This window comes from Mastomys coucha, unplaced genomic scaffold (assembly GCF_008632895.1).
Source record: "Mastomys coucha isolate ucsf_1 unplaced genomic scaffold, UCSF_Mcou_1 pScaffold23, whole genome shotgun sequence".
In the NCBI taxonomy this organism is placed as follows: Eukaryota; Metazoa; Chordata; class Mammalia; order Rodentia; family Muridae; genus Mastomys; species Mastomys coucha.
Window position 1 is genome coordinate 58,468,483 of NW_022196906.1, and position 10,836 is coordinate 58,479,318.

At 54.2% G+C, this 10,836-nt stretch overlaps 1 protein-coding gene across 2 annotated transcripts in view; it reads right to left on the reverse strand.

Annotated features, from left to right (window-relative positions):
- Smad6 (SMAD family member 6) overlaps window positions 1–9,130 on the reverse strand; it is a 69,962-nt gene extending 60,832 nt beyond the window's left edge. Inside the window, exons 1-2 of one of the 2 annotated variants that reach the window (XM_031343822.1) lie at window positions 8,632–9,130; window positions 7,216–8,548 (exon numbers count right to left, since the gene is read on the reverse strand). In XM_031343822.1, the coding sequence (XP_031199682.1) occupies window positions 7,216–8,038 (823 nt within the window). In that variant the 5' untranslated portion in view covers window positions 8,039–8,548; window positions 8,632–9,130. Of the gene's footprint in view, window positions 1–7,215 lie in introns of both variants that reach the window. The other variant, XM_031343821.1, reaches the window with a different exon arrangement.
- Between the last annotated feature and the right edge of the window lie 1,706 nt (window positions 9,131–10,836).

The window sequence follows — 10,836 nt, forward strand, 5'->3', positions numbered from 1 at the left end:
GCTTAGCATGCAGAGAAGCTTGATACCAGGATTAAGGACCTGAGTTTGACCGCCAGAACTCACATGATGGAAGAGGAGAACAGATGGTCTGGAGTTGTCCTCTGATTGTCACATGTTTCATGCTATATATGCACCCTCACTACATACATGACAACAATAATAAGATGTTCAAAAATTATTTAACCCACACTAGAACCACCGTTCCTGGTGTGGGGATGATGGCAGAGCTAGTAGGGCCCTGGAACTCCCCACATTTTAGGCCAGTCCCTTCCAGCCTCTGGTCTCAGTCTCTCTGTTTGTAAAGAAAGGCCAGGAGTGGGGGTCCCAGCCTTCCAGCTCAGACCCTGATTCCTAGCCGTCTATGGTGTTTGCCTGTCTATGGTGTTTGCCTTTCGTTTGCCTAAAATACTCCTCCTTCAAAACATATACTTTGCCTTCTGAGGAATTTCTTAGGCTCTTGCTTTACCAGGGAAGTAACAATTTGCTAAACTAAGTAACAATCTGGGTGAATGAAATGACCCTCCATTTTCTGTAACTGAAACCAAACCCCATCAGATCGCAAGCTAAAGCAAACTCCACAGTAATAAAGGAGTAATAACTATTATTAGGTGGCTATCAGGAATGACACAGGAGTAATGAGTGTTTTCGCAATTATAATAAGGCACCATTAGTTACAGGAGCACTAGTTATGTGTGCTCCATACACCCAAAGAAGGCTTCCCTCTCCTGCCCCAACCCTGTCCTCTACATTGAGAAGTGGCTTCCGCAAAGTCAAGACTCTGAGTCTAAAGCAGGGACTCTCTGTTGACATGGGTCAAAGAGGAGAGGTCAAAAAGGGCAAAGCCACTAAAAAAAACAGAACATTCACTCAGTGCCAGACACTTTCACTTTATGTATTGTGGTTGTTGTTGTTGTAATTGTTGCTGTTGTTGTTTGAGACAGGGTTTCTCTGCATAGTCTCGGCTGGCCCAGAACTTGTACCAGGCTGGCTCTGAACTCTGCCTCTGCCTCCCAAATGCTGAAATTACCTGGCTTCAGATTTTTAAAATATGATTTATTTAGTCTTACTTTATGGCATTGGTGTTTTGCCTGCATGTATGCCTATATGAAGGTGTCAGATCTGCTGGAACTGGAGTTACAGTTACAGCTTTAAGCTGCCATGTGGGTGCAGGGAATTGAACTCAGGTCTTCTAGGAGAGCAGTCAGGGCTCTTAACCACTGTTCTCTCTGATTCTTACAGACCTCAAGCACACGATGGTCAATCATGCTCATCAGAGACCAGGTTCAATTTAATCTTTTCCAGAGATCAAAATAAGTATGTAAGATGGTATCCACATTCCTATTTTGCTTTTGAGGAAACTGCCTGGTTCCTGACACCCAGGAAAATCAAGGCAGAGCTGGGATTTGCACCCAGGCCTAACTTCGGCTTCACTGTTCCAAGAGACGGAGAACCAAGGGCCCCTTTTTGCCCAGTGCTGGTTCAGTGTTTCCAGGGCAGGACAAGAGTGGGAAAAAGACTCTGAGAGCCGAAGGGGACCAGTCAGCGACCTCAAACAGGACACAGGGAAGAAGACTATGCACTTTCAGTGAGATCTACTTCATTTGCATTTATTCATCCTGAGCCCAGAGGCCAGACCTGAGAGAGGTCCAGCTGCCCAGCGTGGAAAGGCATGGAGCTCTCAGGGAGAGGAGACTGGGCCTGGGTTCCCACTGCACAGAGGAGTCTGAGGCCTGGTGAATGGAAGTGACTCCCAGGGAAAGTGGCTGTGGAGCCAGAACCAGAGTCTGTCTGGTGTGCACACCCTTTTTTACAACCCCTGAAACCCAAGGCATGGGTAGACATCTGCCCCCACACCTGTCTCCAGCAACAGACATAGTAGCTGGAGTATAGCAAGCAACTGTCAACACCTCAGCCTCCCCCACCAGGGTGTGTGTGTGTGTGTGTGTGTGTGTGTGTGTGTGTTCAAACAGTATCTCTTATACCCTAGACTGGCCCTGAATTCAATATACAACCAGAAATGACCTTGAACTATTGACCCCGTCTCCACCTCCTGAACACAGTACAAGTATATCCCTGGCCATCCCTAGTACCTCTTACAGAGACTTTACCTGAAAGCAAAAAAGGCAGAGGAAAGAAAGTGCTCGCCTGGTTTCCCCTGAAGAAGCAGCCACTGCTACAATCACCACTGAAGCAGGGTTCCTAACATCGTGAGACAGAAAGAAAACCCAAGCCAGCACTGCAGACCTGCAGCCAGCGAAAGACAGCTAAGCTTCCAGAAGGGACTTCGTCTAACCACAGAACCTTCTAGAAAGAGCAAGGTTTCTAGTCAGCAGCTCACAATACAGAACTCTAGATCATCTGATTAAAGGGGCCTGGGCTTCACTAATTCACTGGGTCTCAATGCAATGGAATAGCTCAGGCTAGCCTCAAAAGTATCTCTGTGCCTCTGCCTCTAGGATTACAGGCTTGCCCCACCAACAAAGGCTCTTAACTCCTTTTTATTAATGGAGCACCTGACATCCCACCAGGAAAGGACCTGCCCAAGGCTGAACTTGAAGGCCGCTGCATAAATTATCCTGTTGCTGTTGGAGACCAACACTAGTTAATCTTTTTATTTAAAAAAAAAAAAGAAAAAGAGCTGGGCGGTGCACACCTTTAATCCCAGCACTTGGGAGGCAGAGGCGAGGGAAGCCTAGTCTACAGAGTGAATTCCAGGATAGCCAGGAATACACAAAGAAACCCTGTCTCGTAAAAAAAAGAAAAAGAGAGGAAGAAAAGAAAAGAAAAGCTGGGTGGTGATAATGCACACCAAAGAATATCCCTGGCCATTCCAAGTACCTCTTACAGGGGCAGCAGTTCTCTGTGAGTTCAAGACCAGCCTGATCTACAGAGTGTGTTCTAGGACAGCTATGGCTACCCAGAGAAATACTCTCCAAAAAAACAAATAAAAAATGAGAGAGAGAGAGGGAGAGAGAGAGAGAGAGAGAGAGAGAGGAGATAAAGGAGACATAAACTCACGGGTCACAAGATCCACCCTCTTTAAAGTATACAATTTAGTGGTTTGGGGTGAATTCGAAGAGTTGTGTGACCATCCCCATGATCTAATTATAGGAGATTTTCATCACCACAAGAAGAAATCCTACCCCCATTAGCAGTCACTTCCTATACTCCAACCCAAACCCCAGGCAACCACTAATCTACTTTTTGTCTGCATGGATTTGCCTACTCTTAACGTTTCACATACGTGGAATCATACAGCCCTTTGTGTCTGTTTCTTTCACTCAGCACCACGTTCTCCAGGTTCATCCACGCCATGGCATGTGTGAGCACTTCACCCTTTTTTATGGCTGGATGATATTCCATTGTGTGGCTACATCACGCTTTGTTTATCCATTCATCAGCTAATGGACATTTGGGTTGGTTCCACATTTTGCTGTTATGAATGATGTGCTGTGAACAATACCAGTAATTCTTACCTGTCACTCCCACTCCCTCCCACACAGCCTTCCCGATTCGGGAGAATGGAGCCATAGGAGGTGAACCCTCCACTAGGTGAGAAACAGGATCAGAAGAGTCTTCTGGTTGACCCCTAGCTCCTTGTCCACTGTCTAGAAGATGTCCTACTTCTTGTTAAGAACTATATCGATTTGGAAATGATTAACATGTCCTATACTCTAACAGAACACTTCCCGTCTTTGCAGATTCCTCTGAGAGACATGGACATGCTCAAGAGAAAAAGAGGAAGACATCAGAAACTCCAAAGCCCCTCGGAGCTCCAACTCCAGGCAACACTAGAAGAATCTCCCCTAGCTTCCCCCAGAAGCTGAGTAGCCAGCCAGGAGCCAAGAGCTTCAGGACTCAGTCCAGGCCTGCCCAGCCCAGCCACCCTCTGGTCAGCCCTCAGGGGCTACTTAGCCTTCTGGGATCTAGACCTTCATTTGAGGCCAGAAAAAAGTTCACAGCCTCTCTCTGTGCCTGGCGGGAGTTTCCATTTGCCACTTCCCACCCATCTTTGCAGGGCAGCTCTTTGCTGTAGAACAAGATCCACATGCTTGCCTGGACTTTTCTTTCTCCCAGTGGGTGACACCCGGGAGGACGTAGAAGGGGCTTCCTGGGCGTGTTTCTTCTGCCTTCAGAACCTATGGCTCTGATTCCAAGCTCCAGGATCGGAGGACAGAAAAGGAGCTCGTGGCGCTTTAAGTCTGAAGGAGCCTAACTGCCCAGATTCCCCCAGCAGCCAGATAAACAGCGCAGCCGGCTGGCGCCAGCAAGAGGCAAACTGGGCATTATCACGGCTTCCTCACCTCCAAGAGAGGAGCGGGGAGCAGACAGGCAGGCCGAGGGGCCGCGAGGGGGCGGGGCGGGGCCGGGAAGCCCAACTTGAAATTGATCTCATTTCAAAGGGATAATGCCAGGCCAAATAAAAGGAAAAACTTTCTAGCCCATTCTAATTCCTCCAGGCCTGGCCTGGGAACCCTGTGTTTTCCTAGGCAGCCTCCTCCAGCCCTTCAGAAGTTCTCGCTCTCTCTTTCCCGGGCACAATTTGGATAATAGTAATTTACTGAATATAATTACAGAAAAAAAAAAGTAGGGAAGCAAAGAGCAGGAGATTCATTCCAGAGTTAATGGATACTTGCAGGAGAAAGGAACTCTATAAACGGGTCAGAGCTGTGATTAAAGTATTTCTCCACATTTCCGTCCACATAGGCAGCCACCAAACTCAGAGCTGCCTTTAGTCCTAAACAGAAAGGCCCAGGGAAAGGTAACTCCCAGGGGCCCCCAGACTATACCATGCACTGAGACTGGTACTATGGGTGAGGCCTCTGTGCGTAACACCAGTTTCTGAGACAAAGCCCAAGGAATCTGTCATCTGCCCATCACCACCTCTCCACCTCAGTCCTTCAGGCCAACTCAGAACTTTACAGATGGGAGGAGGCCAGGGCCATCAACTTGCCATGCTCAAAGGGAACGACCACACTTCCCACAGGTCCTGACACTGGGACTCCTTGAGGGTGGAGGCCAGGCACGAATGACTGGTGCTGGGTGTTCCTCTGCACTTTACTCTAGTGGTATGCCCAGTCAGTCTGTCTGTCTGTCTGCCCCATGCCTCAGCCTTCTTCCCTGAGCTGGAAAGTTGGGAGGAGCGGTCTCCTTATCAGGACGCGCTCGGCTGAACCCCAGCTATGCGCCCGCCCATTTCTAGGAGCCAGGCTGGCGGCCAGCCCCGAGGGCGGGGTGGGCAGCAAAGGGCTTCCCCGGTCCTCAGTCCCGGAGAAGGCAAGAGGGTCAACCAGGCATACTGAAAACTCTTACTTCTTTCCCACAACCAGTCTTCAGAGATGCCCCTAGTTGGCTGACTAGAGTCCTAAGTTTGTAGCTTGCAGTAGCAGGGAGAAGACACAAGCAGTATGGCGCCCCCCCCCCACGGAGAAGAGCTTCAAGGGGGGGGAGGCAGGGAACTAAGTTCTAATACTCAGTTCAGTTGAACATGTTTTTAGAGCCCTCCTACACATACACACTCTTTAAAGGTCACCAAGACTAGGTTTATACCTCATCAGGTCTCCCTCAACTTCTCCGTGGTTAATCAGGGCCAACTCGAAGGGCAAAGAGAGGAACTGAGTGGGTCCTAAAGCCTCCATTTTTCACCCCTCCTTTTCCGGTCCACCCACCTGAGCAAGCCTTCTTTAGGTCCACCCCCCTCCTCTGAGGCTGCTCCAGGTTAAAGGGAAGGCACTCCCACAGGTGATCCAGTTACATGCACGCCCACAGCCCTCCCGGTGGCTCAGACCACTGACCTAGCCCCACCCCCTTACCTCCCTCTCACTTCTTCCCACCACCGAGGAAGAGTTCTTGACAGCATGAATCCGACTCTGTTCCCTGCCCACCACCACACACAGAGTACCTGGTACAGAGTAATGCTTAACCAACTTGTTAGTACTGTGACTTGGTGACAGAAAAAAATAATTCACTAAGGCCTTATTGGAAGAGTGTAGGGGGGTCCCACCATCTATCTCCCGATAGGAAACAAAAATACAAGAGGAGGCAATACAACCACAAAAAGAGTCCTTCTCCCCAAAGAAAGAGATAGCAGTTTCCTCCAGGGGAAGCTGTCAGTGAGCCTCCAGGCACAGAAAGCCCAGTGTGGGCACAGGCCGAGGACTACCCAAAGTGACTACACTGCCCAGGAGGGACCGTGAGGGACACACATCAGGAGCCACAATAATGGGAGGGAAACTTCCTTTCTCTTCACGCCACTAGGCCCTCATCTACACAGGGGAGAAGTCAAGCTTCCTACGCCGTTGGTCCACACTGAGTGAGGAGACCTGAGACAGCCTGTAACGACCCATCCCATTTTTTTTTTCCTGCAAATGCAAAGCCCTTGGATGTATTCACCTCCACCTCCAGCGAGTGTTCCTCGTGGTACAGAAAATGTGGGTGGGTGTGTATACACTCTCTGGTCTGTCAGGGCCCTTCATCTGTCCTCACCTCTGCCCCTGCACCTGAGCCTGCCTAGGTTCAGGTAGGGTGTGTGCAGAAGATCCCAGGAGAACAAAGGGGCCAGTTCTCAGGGTAACAAAAGAGCTAGCAGTCTCTGACTCCCAGATGCCTCAGGTTCCTCAGAGGTAAGCTAAAGGCCAAAATTAAGAGCCATGATGATGGAGGAGCCTGGCATTCCATCCCAAAGGATGTTGCAAATGAGAGGGATTGCCCTGCAGAGTCGGGGCTCAGACCATAGAAAGGGACAAGTCAGACACTTTGCAAACACTTCTGACGCTAGGCATGGTTTCCCTACAGACAGCTTCACAGGCATACCTACCTGGGTAGGGAAGAGCAGATCAGGGGTATAGGATATGCGTACAAATGCTAGAAGCTGGGTACCGACTAAGATGAATTCCCCCAAAGGAGAGGTGGCACTTACTCCTTTGACCTCTCCATGGCTTACTATCCCGTTTCACAGAGCTGCAATCTACTTTAAATCCCAGAGGCTACATATGGAAACCCGAACCTGTCCCTTTCTCACTTCCCTGGCGCCACAAAATAAGGTTGCCATTTAAAATTGCAGACATCTACCCCTCAACTTTCCTCAATCCCCTGCAGGTTCCCCCCAGTACCGGGGCGGGGGGGGGCATCCCTAGTGTATCCAACAAAGAGGTGGCCACAGAAAGGGACCAGAAGGGTATAGTCTGAGGTCGAGGTGACCCCGCGCGCGCTCACCTGGCCCGCAGAGCCGGCTGAAGTGGTAGGGGTTGCAACACACCGTGGGCCCGTCGGCGGCGGCGGCGAAGCTGTGGCAGCCGCACAGGGGTTTCAGCTCCACGGCGTGCTGCAGGTCTGGCCAGCGGAAGAGGCGGCCGAGCAGCAGCTGCGGTGGTGCGGGCTGGCCGCCCAGGCGGAGGTCGGCGCGCGGCACCAGCACACAGCCGCCAGGCACGCCGCCTCGGGACTCCACAGCCTCCAACAGCGTGTCCAGGGAACGCTCCTTGAGCCTCTTGAGCAGCGAGTACGTGACCGTCTTGAGCTCCTGCTCCAGAAGCAGCAGCCGCGAGCGGGCTTCGCGACTCCGAGGCCCACCGCCCTCCTCCGGCTCCGGGGACTGCCTAGCTTGGGGATCGCCAGAGTCCCGGGGCGCGCCTGCAGCGTCCCGCTCAGAGAAGAGACAGCAGGTCACCGTCTCGCAGTCACTCTCAGGCAGCCAGCCGGGGCCTCCAGGTTCCGCCACATCCAGCGGGGAGCCCCCGGCCCCGGCCCCCGGCTCGGACACGGGCCTCGGGGGTCCCCCCGTGCGCCGGCGCCTGCCCGCGATCGGGGCGCCTCGCGGTCCCACCGCGTCCCGGGGCCGCCGCGGGGCTACCGAGCGGACTTCGGAGCGGCCGCAGCCTCCTCCCTCTCGTGCCCGCGGGGCAGGCTCAGCTCGGCTGCCCAGGCTCCCATCCTCGTCGCCGGCACCGCCGCCGCCGCCGCTGCCTTCCTCCCGATCAGGGACCACACGACTTCGCCAAAGTCGCCGCACCAGCCCCGAGCGTTTAGACCTGAACATACGATACCCTTTGGCGCCTGGGGTGGTGGGAGGGGAGGCGGTCTCCGGTTACCGGGGGTCCGTTCCCTCAACGAGGCGCCGGCTGCGCGGGCCGCAGCCCCACATGAAGCTCTGCCGCGGGGCGCCGTGCAGACCGCGCACAGCCTGTCGTCGAAGGGGCACCGCAGGGCTGCAACATGAGGGAGCTCGCGCCGGGCCGGGCCGGGAACACGCGCGCGCTGAGTCGCAGTCTGCGTGGGACCAGCGGGCTACATGGATCGCGATGGGCCGGGACCGCTCAACTCCAGTTGCTTTGGAGCTTTAGGGAAGCCACCGACGAAACGATGCTAGAGACACCCTGCATGGGCCGGCGAGCCTTCAAAAGTTGCGCGGCTGGTACACGAGCACAAAGCGCTTGCGTCGTACCCCCAAATGTGTCTGCACAGCTCTGCCTTCAAAAGCCAAGCGCTATGCTACTTGGGCTTTCCCTGCAGGATCCGAAACTAAGGCTTGTGGATAACTCCCAGATCCCTGCAACAAAATAAAAATAAAAATAAAAGCAAAGCAAGAAAAAGGTCCCAAACAAAACTCAAAATGCTTGGATTTGCACGCACGAAAAGCAATTCCGTCTCAGGTCCCGGGCGCTCGGTGCACTTGGAGCAAGTCTCTCCTGAACGCGGGTGTCAACACATGAGTGGAAGCCGAAAAAAAAAAAAATCCCAAAGAGCTGCTAGGAATCCTTAATTAAAAATGCAATCCACCGAGGCAGAGGTCGCAGCCCGCCCCACGCTGCGCTGGGTTGCTTCGGGTGCCGCGGCTGCCGAGGTCGCCCCCCTCCCCCCTTCACCAAAGTGCCTCCTGGTGGCCCCGCGGTCCCAGCGAGGTTTGGCGAGGCAGCGCCCGGCGGCTCTTTCTCTGGGCTCAGCTCCCTCGCTCGTTCCCCCGCTCGGCGCTCTCTCTCTTTTTTGTTCTCCTCAAACGCACACTGAGGGCCCCCGGAGGAGCGCCGCGGAGTCATTGGCTGCCTCCCATCATATGCCAGTCTAGACACTTTGGCGGCTCCGCGGCGCTGATTGTTGCGCAAACAAGGTTTCAAGTTTCTTAACTCTTAAAGGAGAACACGTCCCATTGCTGAGCCCGAGGCTCCGAGGGGGCTGGTTCCCGGGGCGGGCCGAACCGGGGCCCCCGCCCCTCGCTCGCCCCAGCACCCCCGCCCCGAGGCTGACAGTGCCCGCGACTCGCTCTGGAGCTCACGTCGCGCCTTGGGCACGGTTACCAGCGTTCCCGCACACGCGCTAACAAACACTTACACCCTGCTACCCAGCTCTGCTGGGTGAACCCACCGCGACCCGGACTCCAAGGCAGCCCTTTGCCTCTCTCTGGCTTGTGCCCAAACTTGCAAACGCGCATTGCACTTTAGAGTCAGTCCAAACCCCCAGCCTCAGCGCGGGCTAATAAAAATGGGCGTGTGAGCGCGCCTTCCTGCCCTGCGTCTCTGGGGAATTGGGGGACGGTGGAGAAGTTGGGATAGCTGGTTTCTTCCGTGACCTATGAAGGCTCCACGCACCCCCTGCCCAGAACTAGGGGTCGCTCCGGCTAGGCTAAACTAGGGGGCGAGGGATCGAGAGAGCTCCAGGATAGCCCGAGGTGGGGACTTGGACTGGGTGGGGTAGAGCAAGAGTGCTCTTGGATGGCTCCTCTTGGTCGCTTGGGCTCCCCGCCTGGCATCCTGGGCTCCTCTCAAGGACAGGCGCTTTCTTCTCCCTTCGTGGATTTACCTTATGCCCCTATGGGAGTGGTAGAAGGGTGTGCTTTCCCCAGCTATATTTCACTATAAAAACGGGGGCAAGTTAGGGACAGACTTGGGAGCCCGGCATGGGAAGGGTTAAGGCCGCTCCTGCCCTGGAGCCGGCGCGGCGGGGTACCTCCTCGGGCGTGCTTGCTAGTCCGAGGGTGGCAAAAGTTCAAGCTTGTAAAGTCGGGATTGGTCCCGCGCGGAGGGGAAAAAAGGCCAGGTTCCCCCTCCCCCTCCCGGGCGTGGCGCCGATTGGCCCAGCCGCAGGGCCGGCCCCGCCCTCCCCTGGCGCGCCACGGCCCCACCCCCGGCGCAGCACCACGCCCCCTTCCGGGCAGGAGCGGGGCCCCGAGCTCAATGAAAGAAATTCCGCTACTCTCATTGGCCTGGGGCTTGACGCCGCACCCCGCGGGAGGCGGGGTGGGGAGGATGGGGCGCGGACTTGTGATCCCCTTTAGGATACCCGTGCTCTGGACTGCTGCCGTGAAGGTGGCGTGCAAGTCCAGGACCAGGTCTATCTGTGCGCTGGGGGAAGGGCCGTGTGTGCTGGAAAGATGCAGAATACTTTCCTGAGCCTTACCTGGAGCCAGGTACCCGAGAGCTGCAGGGCCGATTGTCACACCCACCCTTCACTATTTGCAAATTGCCTGCCTCACACAAGGAAGATTCTAGGAAAACAGTGCTTACTAACGAGTGTACACATCAAAAGTGGCCAAGCAGCACCCACACAAATTTGTCTTTTAGCTTCCTGAAGAAGCTGATGATCCAAAAACACAAAGAGAGCCCTACAAGATTGTGCGCACCCATTAGCTCAGCACTTGGGAGGTGGAGGGAAGAGAATCAGGAGTTCAAGGCTACCCTGAGCTACACAGTGGCCTGGAAGCCAGCCTAGGCCTGCATAAGACCCTGTCTCCAAAAGTTCCCCCCCCCCCAATAAAACAATGAATACAGAGAGAAACCACATGTTTTCTTTTATGACGATTTTTGTTGCCTTGCCTCTGGGGTTACAATAAGAGCAGATGCT